Raw genomic sequence first — 20183 nt, 5'->3', positions numbered from 1 at the left:
GACTTTGGTTCCACAAGAGAGGAGCCTATAGGAACCACAAGTAAACCTGCAGTCTGAGAGAGAAGTGCTCTGTTAGGAAAATATGGAACAATAAGCTCTTTCATATAATATGAACCTTGGTTATTGAGAGATTTGTATATTAGAAGTAGGATTTGGAATTTTATTCTGAATGAAGAGAAGCTAAAATTGGAGAAATATGATTTATTTTTCTAACTCTCGTTAAAACTCTGATGACTTTGGATCAACTGAAGATTATTTAGTGTTTTTCAGACATCCAGAAAAAAAATCTTCATTGTCTCTTCTGCATATAATCTTTTAAACTTTATTTGTAAGCAACGTAAAGCATAAATACATCCCTTGGTAGTTTATCTAAATATTCAAAAAACATTTGCTTTTGTTTCAAATAAAGTTTTACAGTGATGAGCAGAAATTAAAAAAAAAACACTTAAGGTTTGACATGGCAACATGTGCATTTGTACACTCGGGGTGTTTCTCTTAAGCTGTGCCTTGTGTGGCCTTGAATACATTCTGTAAAAATCTAACGGCACTGTTGTAAGGACTCAGGAGGGGAGTGAATGAGAGGAAGAAGAATTGTTAGAGAGACAAAGAAAGAGAACAAGTGGCGCTTTCTGATTGAGGTATTTGATCCAGGTCATGTTGCGGTTTAATCATTGTAACCGTGGAAAGCCAGTGGTGGTGAGTTGTTCCATAAAGAAGAGATGGTTGTGTGCAAGTCCTCTTTCTAGGACCTAATTCAATTGAAGAATAAATGAGTTCTGTTTGTAATTTGGAGATAACCTGTGCTGTGGCCGAGCTTAAAGGAAGATAAGAGACGACACCGAAACGAAGACAAGAAAACGAGACAATTTTTCACCCTGCCAATGTTGAATCAAACTTTTCCCAGTCTGCCTCAAACTTTAATTAAATCACACACTTGCATGCACATTGTGCACACAGGTTCACACAATCAAGCGCTTGCAGTCTCACAACCACCAGATAATCCAGGAGGAGCAGTCAGGTTGTTTGGAGGAGATCAGTAGACAGTGAGCGGTGAACCTAATTGGAACATACTGTAGCTTCTCTATCTGTCTTTTTGTTGTTGGGATTAATCAGCAAGGTGCATTCGGAAAGTCAACGGCCCCTTGAGTTGCAAACTCAGAGGTGTAGTGAAGACTTTTAAAGGATCAGTTCACTCTAAGCATGTTTTTGGGGGGTAACACAAGGGTTACATGAAGGGTGGGTCTTTCATTGTTCCTAAAACAATTAATTATTCAGCCTTTATCTAATGCCACTTACAAAATAAAACAAATATCCAAGCTTCAATATAAAGGAGATGCAGACATGTCCATTAAAGGGACAGTCTTGTTATTTTTATGTGATACTCTGTCAAATAGTTATCAATACTTAGTACCTTATGTGTAAAAGTGCAAAAACTTAATATTAGCTAATGCAGCATTGTTTTACAAGCCTGAAAAAGATAAACAATAAGCCCTAAATTGTCTAGCCATTAGACTAGCTTGGGTGAAGACTTGCCTATTTCTCCATACTCCATGCTCTGTGATGTCCCATCTGATAAGGTACTATCTATTGGTAACTATTTAACAGATTATCACTTTAAAAGTGACTAGACTATCTTTTCAAGTTCTTGATAAATGACAGTACAGGTGGAACAGGTACAGAAGTGCAGCTTAGGTCTGGTGAAATGGGTCTTCAAAAGGAGTCTTGTAGGGGACACCCTTGCTCTGTTAGTAGTTGATAATAGTGAAACCACTAATGGAAAAAAAAAATCTTGACTGATTTTACCTTCATTCTGAGCATGACTGTACCAGACAGTGTTCCTTAGAGCAACATAGCTTGGTGCACCTCACGTAGTCACGCTTTAGGTCTAGTCCCACTGATCTGAATCAGATTCTGGAAGCCAGAGGTGATCAGTGAAGGTCAGCGAGTAATGGAGAGACCATGTGTTCATTTTTGGACCATCTGTAGTTTCTCTGTGCACGTTAGTGCAGAACGGCAAACCATAGCAATGACCCAAGATTTGGTTGAATCACTGAGTCAAATATGACTCAACTTTTCTTATGTTTTAAAGTGCAAAGTGACATGGCTAAAAGATTTGGTGACATGTTGGGTGAAGGACAGCTCTTCAATCAAGACCTCAAGATTTCTTGGAATAGTTGTCAAGAAGATAGCTGCAGAAGCTGTTTTATGTAGCTGATAAAGTATTGAATCAACAAACTTATCAATGTTGTAAAAGTTCAGCTGATAATGCTGTTTATTCATGTGAATATCTCAATCTGTCAACCTGAGATTTGAGCCAAAATCTCAGTGTCATCTGGCACTTTTCCTTTTTTGAAAGTGGAAGACAACAGCAAATAGAGAAATATCATCTGACATCTGTTCCGATATTTTAGACACTTTACTACATTTTAAACTTTATTTTTTCTTCAGTCAGTGTTTATTTTCAGTTTCACTTACTGTTTGGTTAGGTTTGGGGTTTAAAAGCTACTTCACAAGGTTTGGGAAAACATGACAGTTTTCCTAAAAACAAGTCTCCCCATGACAGCTAACAAATGTCAGGAATCAGATTTTCTCTTTCTTAGCAGGTGATGAATGACACCATATCTGCAAAATACACAAACATGGTACAGAAACATATGAAACCTCCCCTTGAAATGTATTTCTCTATAAGCAGTGGTAAGTGTAATGGAAAAATGTACACAAATACTTTGATTTTTGTGTCATGTTTCCAATGAAAGAGGCTTCTGGGCACAAAAGCTGCAAGAGTATTTCAATGATCACATTTTCACAGATCATTGAAGATTAAAATTTGCAATCTGACCACAATTTGAAGACATGAAAGGAGTGTCAGGAGGATATTTTGATCAAGTTTAACCCTCACATATCTCTAACATAGATCTGTTCAGCCAATAACAGAAAGAAGAAGCTTTCAAGCTGTGAGGAACACTAGATCACCAATCAAAAGGACTACACTCACTCATAATACAAGTCAATGTAAAAACAGTCATTCTGCATGAGCAGTGTATGTGTCACAGAGTAATAAATTATACTCATACTGAGTTAATTGTAATTGGTATACTAGGATGGTACTGTTGAATCTTTTAGCAGGTAAGTAAGACATTTAAACTTGTGTAAACTTGGTGGAAATGGAGGGATGTGCATCCTGCTAGGACTGAAAACAACAACTTTTCATCACATTTGATAAAATTATTTATAAAGCTTTTACAGTCATGAAACAAATGAGAAACCTCCCAACCTCAAACAAAATATTCATCTGGAATGAATAGATCATCTGGTTTATAAAACTTGCTGCCCACCAGGGTCCTCGCCTCCAATCCTCCTTGAAATTACACAGTTGCAGCTCCGCTGGAACCGAACAAAGAAACATTTGGTTGTAAATGGCGCTGGAAACCACCATATGGAAGCATTTTGTGGACAAGACCATTTAGCGACTTGTCTCCAGATCAGTTCTCCCTGGTTCTCACATGGTTGCAAGTCAAAGACTCAGCAGCTGCGTTTATCATCTCCTTTCACAGTGTGGTGTGATGGTTGATGGCAGCACTTTGATCTGTAACTAATTCAGTGTCAAGTTGTGAAAAAGTCACGGTGCATGTTCATGTCTTAGACTCTCGAGATGTTCGACTGTATGCATTTGAATAATTAGTTCATTTTTGGAATGAGCTGTGTTTTGTTGTGGATAAAAGTGTCAGTTGATTTATTTTTAATCCAAATAGACACAACACCAACAGCATCAAAACTCGCAAAAAAACAACAACAACAACAAAAGTTCTGCATTTTTTTAACCTGCTTGCACAAGCAGCAGGAAATAAAAAAACAAATCCCTAAAAAGAAATTATTGAGGTAGAACTCCTTAGAGAAATGCATATCAACCACCACCTATCTTATGATGAGAAATGATGGAGTTATGGTGATTTGTATCATACCTTTTAAATGACGTCATGCACAATCTCATGTGATGTTGCGAGTTATTGTGTGATCTGTTAGCGCTTGAAGTATGCATTAAGTATGACTGTCAGCTACTACCACATAACATTTAGCTCAATATCTGTAAAAACTGAGTGAGTTACAGCCATTTTTGTATTGACTAAGGTCTATTAGTTGGGTTTAGTTGACTTTAAAAGTTAATCAGTTGTAGATGTTGATACAATGAATGCTTTCTGAAAGTTTAATTTAAATCTGTCTGGTGGTTCATGAGATATTTTGCTAACAGACTGATAAGTTTTAGACAAAAATATCTTATAATGTAAAACCCTCTGAGCATATGTTGGGGATGATGCTCAGCTTCTACTGCACCAACCTTTAGCTCAATAACTTTTTAAATGCCTGAGTTATAGCCATTTATATGTTTTCTATGGTTGCGTAGCTGTGCCGGCCATCTTTTATTGAGTTGACTCCAAAAATTAGTCAGTAGTAGATGTATAGAAAATAATTTCTTTCTGAGAGTGTCATGAAAATTTGTTCAGTGGTTCAAGAGATATGCTAAAGAACAGATGCACAAATATGAGCAAGAACATAATCAGCTTCACCGTCTGCAGCGGGCGATAATAAAAATCTTGTGAGGAGGAGTCATAACATGACTCAACCTTCATTCACTCCAGATAAACTTGACTGAACTGCGGTGCTGCCGTCAAGGTAGGGTTAAGGTTATACGTATTTGTTTTGGATCCAGGAACGAGCTGCATGAGTCGGTGGGGCTCAGTGAATAATGAAGTATGTTTTTACTGGTCTCTGCTGACATTTTTTTTTAGTTTTTATTCTCTGTTTCGCTTGCCACAAGTTAGTGGTTTCCAAAAGCTACAAACTAAGCCTAAAGAATGCAAATATTATAAATGTTTAAACCTGATAGATTTTCAAATGTGTGCACAAGCTTGTGTTTATTTTTGAAAGCTAACTGCATTTGTGTCAAAACAATGGCAGCCTTCATAATGCGCTCGAATTTCTACTCAGCAAGAGGCAACAGTGATGGAGACAAACACATTTTTCTTCGACTGCACTCATTTTCTTTCCAAGGACTTGCACAACCCTTGATTTGAGTGTGAGTCTTTTTTTCTTCTTCTCCTCTCCATCTCTCTGCACTGATTTCCCACTGCAGATAATTTTCAGTGACCGCAGCGGAGTCTTGAGATTCCCCTGCAGTATTTAGTGGTGGAGGAGCTGGAACTAGTTTCAGCAGCTCGATGAAACGCCTTTGAAACGCCGGTGTCAGTCTAAGCAGTGTATGCCAGGAGCAAAGCTGCATCCGACTTGGGTGAGTGGGTGATGGGATGCGTGTAGCATTCCAATGGTCACCCCTGTTACATGGTCTGTAGCAGATCTGAGGTCAGGCAGCTTCTGTCAGGCAATTTTCTCTTAAATGTGGTGAAGAGGACACACCACCTTCCTTTAACTTCAACCTTTGTGCCAGACATTAAAAAAGCAGGTCAGGTTTATCTTCATATGAAGCCCCTCCACTGTTAAACAGTCTGGGTGTATATCCCTGTTTTTCAGCTTTCTGTTACCATTTTATTCAGGCATTGAGGTTTTCATGTTACCAGTTATGGTTACCTAGTTTGCTCTGTATGCTCTGCTACTCAGCTCCTGTTGTGCCCCATCTGGGGCAAATTACCCTAGGCTATAAATGTCGTAATGTATGGTACTTGTAATTACTTAACACTTGTTCATATGAAATAAAAATAAAATTAAATTTGCTTGTTAACCCACCTGTTTTCACTCAGCAATCATCCATCCCAGTGAATCTAAGCGCCACGCTCACAGTCACTGTCAGAATCTCATCTTTCATACCTGCTCTGCTCTGTTCCTGGTTTTCTTCCAGGTTTTGTTCGTGGTTTTGATCTTGGTTTTGTTCCTGGTTTCCAGTAAATTTCCCCTGAGTTGTCTAAGTGCCTGCCTCCTGTTGTCTGCAATCTTGGATCCTCCACCAACCACAGATTGAGTCACTGTTATCAAAGCACAAGACTGTACAACTAACTGAAAAACACGATTCTGTAAAACTATCCGACTGCTGTGGTGCAGCTGCTGAACGTTCATAAACTTTATCGATTTTTCTTAAAATAGAAGACGTGAGGGCTGAACTGATTATTTTGTACAACTTTGGGTGAAGTATAGGACAAAAACGGGTCATGATTGCAGTTTTACAGAAATTTCAAAAACTACTTTAATGCTTGTATCTAGATAAAATAACATGCACTGCCAGTGTGCATTTCATTGTATGTATTTTGTATTTTTACGTAGGTGTTTACCATTTTTTTTTTACCCAAATTCCCACATACTCACAGCACCCCTCATAAAAAACACATTCCCACGGCTGTGTCCCCCGTTCAGCTAAGTCAGTGATTTTATTTGGCTGTCCTTCATGGCAAAAATCTTCTCAAATAGCGCTCCTCCTCATAGAACATTTAGGCTATAAAATCATGGTTTGTGGTGATGGGTAATGTTTGTCTCAGTGGTTATTCTTTGCTGCTTCAGCACAGTTTTTAAATGTCTGCAACAGACTCTGCACCAACTATCACAACCTGTCCGATTCACTTGTGTTCCTCCTTTTCAGCGAAAATGTCACAGTTTCAAAGGGATTAGTGACACACATTGATACTTTTTACATCAGTTTATTTTCGTTTTTTCTTTCAGAACCGGAAAGTAATCTGTATGCATCCACACAAAGTATTTTTAATTTTATTTTAGGTTCCTCTTCTCTGGGACAGCAGAATCCAGGATGAAAGCATTTCATCCATCTATTGATTGCCCCTTCCTTTGAGAGTGTGACATCATGTTTTCATTAATGTGTTTTTCCTGAAAAATCAAGCTTGGAGTCCTTCTAAAAACCTGGCTTTTCATAAACCGGAATCATAAGCACATTAGCAGAATCTGCAGTCAGGTTAATCTGTTAGTGTATTTGTTCTAACTGAATGTTTACTCTGCATAAAATTTGAGGGTTTTTGTATGTGTCCATATAGATATAAATGACATAAATGCACACTGCATAATTTTAACAGGCCAGTTAAGGTAAATATACACACTGGTGTGCTAATAGGTTTCAATTTGCCATTTGTCTAGGGTGCATAAAGCACCCAAGACTTTTGGCACCGAGTTAAGCCTTTGCTCAGATAACAGATAATGCGAATTTCTAAAAATAAAATCGGGGTGAAATTTTTCCAGGGCAACATCATTAATTTGTTTGATTGAACTGAGCCTGTGAATAATTCAGGAAATATGTTACAGTTCATGTCATGTGCTGCCTTTAGGAGGTCTGGTGAAGATGCTATTTTTGCTTTTAAATGGAGGATCAAACTTCCATTTGACTCGAGGAAGACGTCATTCCAGAAATTTCTAAAGCTGGGGAAAGCATCCTCAGACAGGTCTTCTCCTGTTTTGTGTTTCTACTCTAAAAGCACAAAGACAGACTAGATTGGTATCTCTGAGATCGTCATCTCCTGAGTGTCCTTTCAAGGAGGCTTTTTTTTTCTGTATTGTTTTAAAAACGTGGAAGCAATTGTAGCCTGAGGGCATGTTTTGTTGCTGCTAGCTGGAGCCCGCTCTGCCTTTTACGGCTGGGTTTTCATTCGGAGGAATGACATTCATTAACAGATGAGAAAATTAATATTAAAGTCTTCCTGACAGGCATGACCATTGTTGAATTAATTGCTTAGATTAATAATTTCACATTTAGCAATATTAACACACAGAGGGGGGAAAATGTGCACACAGTGAAAATGTACTCAACCAACAGCCATTCCTTAATTATGGATTATAGAAGAAAGTTCACCATCAGAATCACATCAAGTTACTGTAATAATGTTTCACTGAGGCCTGTGACCAACTTGATCCAACATTTCTTTGAAAATCAATTTGGGTCATTTAGAATTATGAGGAGGATAATGATTTGGAGGAATGAAGTAAATGTCTTGTGTCTGTATAGTTAATAACCTTAGCAACAATTCATCTACTCATGTTACAAAGAGTATTAGCCTGATGTCACCTTTATGAAAAATATTCACTGTTATAATCTGCATAGAGGAGATTTAATTTCATCTAGATCCTAAATGGAAAGCACATATTTGTGCAATGTTCACTGAAGGCAGGTGATTATTTGTTTGTCCTGTGTCTGTGTGTCTGTTACCAAAATGTCTCTGAACCTACTGAACAAACTTCAACAAAGCTAGTAGAAAGTGATAAGTGAGCTGAGTCGTCCCAATTCAAGATGACAGTCAACTAACCTCACAAAAAAGTCAGTTTTATAGATACTGAGCTTAGATTTGGTGTGGTAGTAGCTGAAACTAATTCCCAACACTTATTATGAGCAGTAATGGGTTGTGCAAAATCTTTGTTTAAATTTTGCCAATTTTTGTTTGTCTGTTAACAACATATCTCATGAGCCACTGGATGGATTTTTATGAAACTTTCAGGAAGTAATTATTAGATGTACCTATATAAAAGATTAGCTTTTGGAGTCAATCCAATACAAGATGGCTGCTGCAGTGAAATGAAATCAAAAGACACAAATATTGCTATGTTTCAGCCAATTGTACAGATATTGTGCTGAAATTTAGTGTGGTAGTAGCTAAGTATCAATAACAAAACATAATCTGAGTTCAACTTAATGCATGGTAATTTTGATTAAAACTGTGCCATTAACTGCTGGAGTCAACCCTGTCTCTGTCTGTTTGCCAAATATTGCACAAACTATTGGGCAGATTTAAATGAAACTTTTAGAAAATAATCATTGGATGTGCATTTACAACCGATTAACTTTTGAATTCAATCCAGTTTTACAAATATTGAGCTAAAATTTGATGAGCTGACATCTTGAGATGTTGCATAAGACTGCACATCTGGTTGTTTTCAAGGTTTGGCCAAAGCAGCTACACCTGTCAGCAAAAGATGATCTTAGTCTAAAACTCTGGCACAAAAGGCATCAGGTGATAAGTATTTCTACAACAAATGATGAGTCTTTTATTTTAGTCGTGTTTTTTAAGATTTACTTTTTAACTTTTAATCTTAGCAGGCAATCATGTATGAGCACAGACAGCTGCGCAGAACTACTATAATCATAAATTTATACTAGATTTGATCAAAAACAGATGTTTTTACTGAAGAAGTCTTGTGTTTGTTATTGTCAGAAAACTGAGATACTCCAATATCTTTTTTCTTTTTTCCTCAAGGTGTTTCCTTCTTAACTGTGTTAATAATCATATAAATCTAAAGAAGCTTGGATATGAATACCACAGAAGCAAATAATTACTCAAAAAAAGTTTTTAAAAATGATAAAAGGACTGAGCAGAATGGGAATAAAGCATTGAAATGTCGGAGAGTGGTGCTTCACAAATGAATGCTGAAGAGTAAATTCATATTCCTGCCCTGAAGTCCTGAGGTCTGCCTGTGTGTATCAGGGATCAATGGTAATTTTCCAGAGAGAACACAAACAAGCTATTACAGGAATATAAATATATTGTATTTTAGATCAAATGCGCAGTCCTACAGTGATTATTTGAATACATTTACAGTTGTGGAGATGAAACGCTTGCTTAGCAGCAGGGGCAGTGAAAGAGGACGGCCGGTGGGATGGTGTCTGCAGATTCTCCCCAGACAAAGCGTTGCTAAATTGAAAACGTCCTCTTGAACGTATCCAGACTGACTGGGTGCGTTGCGCTGTCAGCTTTTAACCAGGCAGAGGAAAATTACAGCCATGACCTCATGGTGCTTGGTGCCGAGCTAATTTAGCTTGCAGAAAGAAGAAGGTAGGGAAAAGGTCTGCAAAAAAAAAAAAACGCTCCGGTTACTCCTGTTTAGAGCAGCGAGCAGCCATTAAATTAACATTCAACACATACAGGAGTTCAGCTGAGGCATAAAAGGGCTTGAGAGAGTGAGAGCGGCTGCTAAAGCAAACTAAGAGCTGTACCATCAGCCCTGCAAGGCCAGCTTTATTTTAAAGATCCAGAGCCTGGTTTCAGATTTGTGACAATGCTCAGGGACCCTAGGAAACACAGAAATGGCTATAATTTAGTCAATATGACAGATATTGAACACAAATTTGGTGTGTTAGTATCTGAAAGTAATCTCCAACTTGTACTCTGAGGGTTAAACGATTGCATGAAATCAGTGTTTAAAACGTAGAGCTTTGCAAAAGGATGTTTTCTGCTTTTATTGCTGTCATAAACCAGTCATGATCACTATAAATTGTCCTTCTTTTCTTTTCTTTCTTCAACTAGAGTTTAAATAGATTGTTTAGAGACTCATGTCAAGACTTGATCTGAGTTTTCTTCAACGGTGGTTTTCTGTTTGCCCCTCTCTAACAAAGCTCAGACTGGTGAAGAACCAGTCGGTCTCTCCCATCTCACCTGCTGAAACTTGGAACTCCTTCAGAGAGCTCACAGGTGTCTTGGTGGTCTCTCTCACCATTCTTCTTCTTCACGGTCACTCAGTTTGTGAGGACGGTCTGCTCTTTGAGGAGTTACACATGTCCCGATATCTTTCTGTTTCCTGATGATGGATTTAACAGAACTCCTTGGGATGTTTAGGGTCCTGGAAACCCTTTTGTAGCCTTACCTTCTTTTTAAAGGGGGTGAATAGTTATGCAGTTACTTATTTTACATCAAATATTTTTATTTAATTGATATTACTCTGTAGAAATTGAGTTTCACTTTGACACTGAAGGTTTATATATATTGTAAAGAAGGCCAATTTATAGTCATCAATACAGATTTATGGCAGATTTAGAAGCCACCAGAAGAATTTTAAAGAAACTTTCAGGAAATGTTCGATGGATATATACCTCTACAGCTGATTACCTTTCAAAAGCCAGCTCATTTCACCCAATCCAGCTGAAGTTAGAAAACTCAAAAATAGCCATAACTTATTCAGTTTTACAAATATTGAGCTAAAATTTGTTGTGGTTGTACCTGAGAGTCATTGACAACACATACTCTGTGCATGACATTTTGCAATATTGTATGAAATTGTGCATAACGTTATTATCAAGGTTTGTACAAAACACCCACAAATCTGTCATTCCTCAATGTAAAATGATCTTAGTTTAAAATTATGGTATGAAAATCAGTAGGAGATATGCATTTCTGCAAGGTCTGATAGGCCTTTAATTATTCGTAAATGTTTCTGTGTTTTTCTTTTTTTTGTTGTTGTTTTTTTTCTAATTAAATTGCTTGAGTGTACATACCACTGGGCAGAAAGAGCAGAAAGTTATGTAGCTTTAAAAATAAGCTATTACCTCCTGACAGCAGCTACAGGCATCCCGAAAGTTAATAAATGAACGCAATTCAGTTCCTGGAGAGATGCTGACGTTTATTCCCCCATTAAGAGGCAGTGGTCCACCCCTTCCAATCATTCTTTAATTAGAGCTGTTGTTATGTGAGCTGTCACAGGAGGTAATACCTCATGACAGCATCAGGATCAGCTTGGCATCCTGCTATCTCATATTCACCAAGGATGATTTGGTTGCTGCTTGTTGTTGATTCATCTGCCTCACCAGATTCAGCGGTGAACCAGACATTTTTATCACTCGCCACCAAGGGCAAAAAAGGGTGACGATGTTTTTGCCCATCTGTGTTTGTGTGTCTGTATTCATTTGTCTGTAGCAGCAGCAAAATATTTCATGAACCACTGAATGGATTTTAAGCAAGCATTCAGTATGTAATTAACGGGTTGACATCTACAAGATGAGTCCAACTTTAGGAGTCAACGTACATCAAACCAGAGCACTTATTGCAAACACAAGAATGTCTATAACTCAGCCAATTGTACAGATATCGAGCTGGGTTTGGTGTGGTAGTAGCTGTGCAGCCCACACAGTATTTTCTGTGAGGGCTACAGATTGTGCCATTATTTTGTGTAAAACTTTGCCATGCACATTTGATGCCAACCCTGTTTGTCTGTTAGCAATTAACTCATAAATCACTGGACACACCTTAATAAAAGTTTCTGAAAACAATCACTGTATGCACCTCTACAACTGATTTAACTATGGAGTGAATCCAATTTAAGATGGCCAACTGGAAACACAAAAATGGCTGTAACCTTCCCACTTTTACACATAATGAAGTAAAGTTTATATGGTAGTAGCTGAGAGTCATCCTCGACACATATCCTCGATCTAAAACTTTGTCATGACAGACAGTGGGCGATAAGCATTCCGTCAAAAAGGTTCTAGGTCTTTTTTTGTTTTGTTTTTTCCTAATTACTGAAGGCTGGTGATTACTCCCCCAGATTGGCTTAATGTATTATAGTCTCAAACTGTTTGCACAGAGATTGAAGTGGCCATAAACAGAAGCAGAATGGCTCAGCAGGCACTTATTCAACCACCACAGTGACATCCATCTATAACACTGTTGGCTCTAAGTGTCCTTTATGAAATGTAAAAGTGTAAATAAAAGTGGAAAGCATGGTAAAATAAAAACTGGTATTAAATCATGTAGCTCAGGGGTTCATGGCAGCCTAGCAGGCGTACAATAGCTCAGTTTATAAAGAGCCTGCTTCCGTCTCAGTACACACACCCCATGTGTTGACAATTTGGATTTAATGAAGTGCTGCCCTCAGTGGAGTGATGTCCAACAGCAATCCCACCGCAAATCACAGCCTCCCTGCCTCATTCGGCTTCAGCTCCTTTTAACACAGATCTGGTGAAGAAACAAACCATTGGTGTGAATTCAGGTGAACCGGGATGCGGACCTCTCCAGAGGGTAAACTACTGTGGAAAAGAAGATGACATCAGGAACTCCACCTCCCAGAGGACAGAGCTGTGGAAACAGTGAACTTTAACGAGATTACCAACTCGGCATGGGGGAGGAGAGGGAGACAAAGCGCCATGTACCACTTGGAGTTGGCAGCATGAAACACAGATTTATGAACTCTATTAAACCACATTTCGTTCTATTTATTGAGCCTGGAGAATTTACCCAATGTGGAAAAAGTTTAGTAAAAAAAAAAAATAAAAAAAATCTCCCACTGATAAATTACTAACAGCCTGGGTATTTTCTTCCACATAAGGTAGCTGCAAAGCTCATGAGCGAAAGAGATAAAAGTGAGCTTGACTGTTACACTGTGCTGGTTTACTGGCAAGGCAGAAAAAAACAGTCAGTGTGGTCTTTGGAACAGGTGGTTGTCTAAGACTGGCATTGGTGGTTCGAAGCTGGCACGGGTTAGAAGCCAGACTCTCAATCTGTCCACTTGAAAACTCCCCAGTATGGCTGGAAAGTTTTCTGGCCCCCGTGGAGGAGATAGCAATTACAATTTCTGATGGGATAGAGAAAAAGTGCCAGGAGCTAGAACCATTCCTGGAATAAGATCAGACTAATGCCTGGGCCGTTTTTACAAAACACCACTACAAAAATGTCCTCTTAATTCCATCAGTGTGACGCCTCCGTTTTAATGCACTGCCTTTTTCCTGTCTTTTATTGTATTGCCAAGGGTGACTTTACATTTAATGACATCATTAAGCCGTGAATTGTCTTCACTGTGCCAGTGCTTGATGGTGCACACTGGGCCGCAGCAGGGACGTGGCAGTGATCCCCTGAAATAAACCTGCTTCCATTTAAGTCCTGCATTACCTGCTCTCTGTGACAGATTGGCTTTGGAGATGGCACTGTTTGCTCCAGCTGGAAAATGCTCAACCTTTGACCTCCTACCTGAACTCTTCCTGCTCTGGTATGTGTGACTAACATGTTCAATGGGAGACCGGTAACATGAGAGCGCACATGTTTTATCTGCCACTGGTGTTTGTGATTTAACTGTTTTCCTCACACAGGAGCAGCCATGATGGTGGACTGCTCGGTCAGTCTGCATGTAGTGCACACTGAGTCAAAAAGGTTGATCATCAGTTGCTTTTGCTCGCCTCCCACCTTACTGAAGGCATGCATTAGAATCCATAAGATCTGCCTGGGGAATAAAACACATCATAAAGCACTTATTCACTGTTTCCGCCCCTCCAAAACCCAAGAGACCTTTGGCTGGCTGCACGTCTGAACTCTGCAGAAAATAGAGGCGCCTGCTGTGTTGACGCTACGCTCAGCCAATGATGCCTTCTTGATGAATAGTCAGGGAAATTTGATTCCCTGTTAGCCACCAGCTGACATAAACCTAATACTACAAAGCCTATCAAAGCTGACAGAGGACTGTATGAAGGCCTAGTGTGTGTGTGAATACTGTGCAGCAAAGAAAAACAACAATAGCACACACATCTGGTGCAGTTGAGTGACTGCTGGGGAGTAGATGTGACAATAAAAGTTTTCTCCACATCAGAGGACACTGGAGCTACAAAGAGCCAAGGTCAGGTTTGTCATCTTACATTCACCACAGTGGTGATCTGGCAGCACAGAGAGAGCACGGCTGCATGGATGGCTGCGTTAGACTTATTGTAAATCAATAGTGGTCTTGTAGTCGCACCTTCAAGACATGTAGTTTTCCAACGAGAGACTTAACTTCAGTCTTTGGTTTTAGATTTTTTAGTTGAGAAATCAAAGGATGCCAAACCTTATATTTTTATATTCTATTGTGAGCCTAAATTTTGTTGTAACTTTGACAGTCTTTTCATCTGCTGTGAAAGAAATTTTAGGTGGTGACAGACTGAATGCATCTTAGTCTTCTTCTTTAATTTAAAATTTTGCAGAAATACTCAGAAAACCACAATAAACAGAGTCAAGTTTTAAGTTGAAGGCTGGGTTTCTGTCTTAAGCTGAATTTTACTGCTGCAGGATGGAGAGAAGATCATTGGTCTGGACTAATCTTTAGCTGGATAATATTTGTCAGTTTAACATTAATAATATTTCCAGAAAAAAAACTAATATTTTAACAAAATGAGATTAATGCCTACCAACAGTAAAATTATATTTAAGCAGTTCAGTTCAAATTTAGACAGTTTGCATCAACAGAAATTACAACTTCATTGTAATATGACGCAGAATGTTGCTTTAACAAGTTTGTGTGTTTTGCTACATGTTGTAAACTGAGGTGAGAGTCAGATTATCCTTTTTTAATGAGAGTGTTAATCTTTTTACAAGTGCCTAAAGACAATTCTGTTGCTGATTGTGGTTCTGTCCTGCTGGATGCTTTGAAAACATGGAGCCAGATGCTACACATATGAACTTATATGTTTAATATTGTTTGCAATCAACTGCTTGTTCAAAAAGACAAACCTCTCCTTCGTCTTGCTGCAGGGAATCACACATAACTAATTCCAGTTGCTGCTAAATGTCAAAGCCACATTACTGAGGTTGAGAACAGTTGAGTTTAGGCATAAAGACATCAGTGACTCATTTAACTTCAGCTCCTTTTGCTTCCTTGACACTTGAACTCCACTCTTATTAACACACTTTTCATTAACTTCGCTTCTCAGCTAGGTTCATGACATAAAAAGTGCTTTTTTTAAATAGAGTTCCTCTTTTTTTATTCTAAATTTAAATATGCCATCAACAATTCATGTGCCGAGAGTCGAGATGTGGGAATTTTATTTAACAGAGCTGACCTTTGTAGTTGGACTACAAGGGTTCCTAATTCACACTAATTTTTTCCCCTGAACAGACTCTGCAATAATTTAATGGTCAGGCACCAGTTATCAGGTACGGTTATACTATCTTTCTCAGGCTAATTAAATTTGAAGGTGTGTTGTTGGCTGCACATACCACAGAAAGGCTAAGCTTCTGTGATAAAATTACCCTCAGCTCAGCATAACTGTAGATGCTCTGAGACTAAAGGTGCATGAACTCTAATGTTTGTTTCACCATGCACAAAACTCCCTGACATCCACACCTGCGACTGTAACATTTTGCAAATGGTGCCAAGAACAAACAGCGTGAACATGTGAGGAGTGGTGATGAGGGGGATGCTTTAATGTAGAACTCATGTAGGGAAAATTAAAGCTTGAATTTTTGATGATTCTCCAGCTACATAAGAAGCAGCCAAAGCGCTCAGACTGTGCAGCAGATGGCTCACCCAACATTATGTGTAAGGAGGTGACAGTGTAAATCCTGTGCCCACGGCTCCACAACAGGGAAATTGCATTCTGATCCAGTCCACTCCTCTGTGTATTAGTGTTATGCAACACACTATTGTGTCTGGCATTTGCATTAGGACCATGAAATTCAGCCCACTGGCTTTCACTATGTGGCACGATGAGACAACAGTAGGAGTTCTGGTTTATCTGCACCCTCACTGCAGCAACATCACACCTAAAGCCATTCCACTGGGTTCTTTTTGAAAGGTATCAAAAAAAGTTGTGTGTGGCTACAAAAGAAACTGTTTACTTACTTTTGGTGCAAGGGGTTGACGTGAAATGACTTTTTAGAAACGGAAAGACAGAAAATTAGATTAACTACGACAACTGTGCCACGACAATCTGACAAACAACATATAATCGCTGGTTGTGAGACAGAGGGCGCTTTGTACAAGGTAGGCTAATGTGCTTGCTATTGTGTGGCTGTGTGTGATGTGGTCCTCTGTGTATCCATCATTATGAGCAGTGAATCAACCAAGCGGGGGCTGTTGAGAAGAGGCCTCCTGGGAGTGAGGCCTTGTCCTGTCACTATGGGGAGGGACGAACAAATAATAATGGAGACATCATGAGGGCAGGCGATAGGCTTTCCTTTTCAAATTGGAAGATAGTGAGAATTTGCAGTGTCCCATCAAGACAAGCTTGAAGCCATTGATTAGTCCCCAGCATGTGTTTAAAAAGACAGCTTTAATTGCTCTTGTCAAAGAAAACAGACACCAGAGCTGTTTTTCTGCAGAAAAAAAAACCCTTTATGCTTCTAAAAAAAGATCGCTCTTCTATTTTAGTAAAACCTGACATCAGCTGGAACAGAAGAGAATGGATTCACTCGGGACCAACAGTCATTTAGCTTTATATCTTTGTGACAACAGATGAATTTGTGATGTGCTCTGATCACGTACAGTCAGATTCATTGTACATAGCACTTAAAATAAAATCAACAGGCCTTCGTGTGAAAAAGAAAACAGTAATTCATCTCAGTTCTTTCAATATGTTTAGTTGAAACAATTCAGCAAAAAAAGATTCTCTTTTTGCATTTCTCCTTCCGATGTCTGATGTTTTCAGATACCCTTCAACTGTCTGCTTAAAACTCTTAATGTGGACTAGGGGTCCTCAAACGCTGAAATGTCTTATCAAGACCCATATAGGTTGTTAATTTCCAGTAGAATTAAATTATTTTTATATATTTTTAGTTGCCCCCTTTTTCAGCACTCACAGTAATTTGTTTTGGGAAATGCAGAATTTTAAACTTTTACTGGAATTCACTTTAGGTACAAGCTCCCAGGCCTCTGGTAGAGGACCCGAGCTAGAAGTGAAAGCTAGAAGTGAAAGTGGAACTGCCTATGTGGAATAAATAGGGCAAAATCCTAATTATATATATATATATATATATATATATATATATATATATATATATATATATATATATATATATATATATATATACTGAATTTTACCTGATGCTCGTTGCTGTAGACCAATACAGCTTCTGCAAAATAGGTGGCACTCAGTATTTGAGTTTAATTGCAATCGCTGTGACATTTTTTAATGAATACCTTCAGCTTTTCAGAAGTGGAGGAGCAGGGAACACAGTGCACTGATTAACATCAACAATCTGCCATGTTTACTATATCGAGTTGGACCTCTGTGTCTCCTTCATTAGTCAGCCAAAGTGACATTTGTAGACTAACTTTTTCCATGTTTACTTTCAGCAGAAAGAGCTACAATGTTTCTGAGCAATGCTGGAAATATATATATATATATATATTATTACATGCTGTTGGCAGAAAGTTCAGAATATATTAGGTTTGTCATGCTCTTAAAAATGCATTTGGGTTGACTGTCAAATCCAAGTCAATTTAGGCTTCTTTTGAACAGTTACTGAAGCTCACATTAAAAATGCAGCAGTGACAGCAGCTGCAGAGTGACCACAACAGTGTTGCATTCATGCAGTGCCAAGACATGCAGGACAATGGTCCCACGCTGAAATAAGTGTCCAAAAATAGTATTTGGATGTGTTTTTATGACAGAAAGTCTGAAGCCAGGAAAAAGCTGTGTCAAACTGTTTAAAAAAATTTCCTTTTCCAGTACTCCATTGTTTTGTTGGATAGATTTCTGCTTTAATGTTTGACATATATTTGAAACAGTTTATGGGTCTGGAATTTTAGAATAAGTTTCCCCATTTAAAAAGAAACCACAAACATGCTGTTTTAGGAGAATGTTGCTAAATTAATCAGATCTCTTTTCCTCGCTGCTGGTTTCTTTTTGTGTTGCTTTTTCCCCCAAAACAACCTAGCACCGTCAATTACTCAAAGAGCACCCAGCCTGACACTGCCATTTCTTCTTCTTGTCTGCAGAGAAGCCAATGGCGCAGGGTCCCCCAGGTGGTGTTATCGGGATCCTTGGAGGTGTTGTTGCCATTGGACTCATCATCGGTGTGGCTGTTACTGTTTTCATGGTCCATCGACGGCAGCAGAAGACTCGCACCGAGACAGATAATGACCTGTGAGTACCCAGCTTGCACGGGAGAATATTGCAGAGGGCTGGACAGGTTGCAAGATTAGGTCTACACTCTTGTCAGTCCACAGGAGAAAAACACTTTGATAAGAATGGCACACTTTTTGTGTCTGGAGACAGAAAGGAATGCTTCAGACATGTCTCTGCCTCATTCTCATTCATTCTGGGAGTGAATACTCTCATTTTCTTTGCATCCTTTACTGAAACATAATATAATTGCACCTACATCAGAAATAAAGGAAGGGGAAAAAAATCATCTTCACTTTCAAGAGCACATAGAATCAATGATTATGGCTAACAAGAAGCTTCCTGATTGTAATGTGGGCTGATCTGAGCCTGAAACACCGTGGGACCATTGTTTTAATCAGGACTGATTGCAGGAAAATGAACTGGAGTCTCTTCTTGGGAGAGGTTCACCTGCACTGGATGGTTATGATACCATCATGAAGGAAAATATATTTTTCAGAATTCTCATGCAGATGCAGAGGTTGCACTGCTTTCAAATTTTATTTTGAGACTGATCAGAGAGTTATGCAAATCTATTTAATTTGAAATTGTGAAGAGTCTGTAAGAGATTTGATGGCTGGATTTGGAAGCAGGCATTCCTAAAATCCATGTAGTTTAGCATTACTAGTGATGCATACTGATTCAAATATTGATCTACTTTTGTCCGAATCATGCAAAGCAATGTCACAGTTTAGTCATTTTTTAGAACAAAAGGAAAAGAAAGAGTCCTTTTGTTGCATTACCTCTGCAAAACTGCTGTTGAAGGCAACTTTAGGGACCTTTTAACACTGGTTTTGTTTACTTCTGCAACTCCACCTCCAGCCAGCTAAGTAATTTTGTTGTGCCTGCAAACCAGAGGCCATGACAGTTTTTAACATTGCCAGCTGCTGCCCGCACTCAGAGGGGAAAACCAACCACTGGGAGCCGAACAAGAAGCAACAGAGCTGTGAAAATCTAAATTAACTTTTTGTGTTATCACAACTTTAGGAACATCTAACAGAAATCTGCTCTAAACGAAGACGGAAAGAAATGCTGAAGCCCTTTTTTAAACACACAGCAACAACAAAAAGCTCAGTGGTTGCCAAGGTTTCCATGATGCTCTTGAGTATTTTCAAGACACAAACCCCATTCCCTTGGAAATTATCCTTCCGTGGGCAGGGACTAGGAAAATTACCTAAACAATTGGTTAGGGTACTACAGAATCCATATAAGGGTGCACAAGAGCCTTTATTAGCTCTGAAGATTGAAGTGAATACATTAAAAAGCCCACCCTGCCACTCTGGCAGGTTATTCGTCTCCACCTGCTGCATGTTTTTGGGGGTTGCAGGTCCAGCTTTGAGCCCCAGAAACCTCACTTATCTGCCTCTCAGTCGTGCTTTTTCAAGAGAGATGAATCACACAGACTCTTACCACTCCCATTGCTTTCTGTCTCTTTCTCCTTTCTTGCTAATCTATCTTTCTTTCTCTCTCTGATTCCAAAGTAACTGCTCTTTGTCTCCCGCTCCACTCCTTCAGCATTGCTGTTGCTGATAGTTGTGTGACACAGGCTCCAGAGAAGCCAGAGTCCCCCACAAGGAAAGTAGAGGCACCTGACCCCAGTCTGTCCCCTGCTGATCCCTGTCCTCCTGGATCC

The 20183-nt window shown here is 38.9% G+C and overlaps 1 protein-coding gene across 4 annotated transcripts in view; it reads left to right on the top strand.

Moving 5' to 3' along the window:
- The window catches only part of nectin1b (nectin cell adhesion molecule 1b), a 181758-nt gene that overhangs the window by 114480 nt on the left and 47095 nt on the right, over positions 1 to 20183 (top strand). For 3 of the 4 annotated variants that reach the window (XM_017416377.3, XM_017416380.3, XM_017416379.3), the window contains exons 6-7: positions 18385 to 18532; positions 20066 to 20125. In XM_017416377.3, coding sequence (XP_017271866.1) covers positions 18385 to 18532; positions 20066 to 20125 — 208 coding nt within the window. The remainder of the gene's footprint in view (positions 1 to 18384; positions 18533 to 20065; positions 20126 to 20183) is intronic. The other variant, XM_017416378.3, reaches the window with a different exon arrangement.

Source organism: Kryptolebias marmoratus, linkage group LG2 (genome assembly GCF_001649575.2).
Source record: "Kryptolebias marmoratus isolate JLee-2015 linkage group LG2, ASM164957v2, whole genome shotgun sequence".
In the NCBI taxonomy this organism is placed as follows: domain Eukaryota; kingdom Metazoa; phylum Chordata; class Actinopteri; order Cyprinodontiformes; family Rivulidae; genus Kryptolebias; species Kryptolebias marmoratus.
Note: the sequence above shows the minus strand (reverse complement) of the source record. Positions and strands in the feature narration are given on the sequence as shown.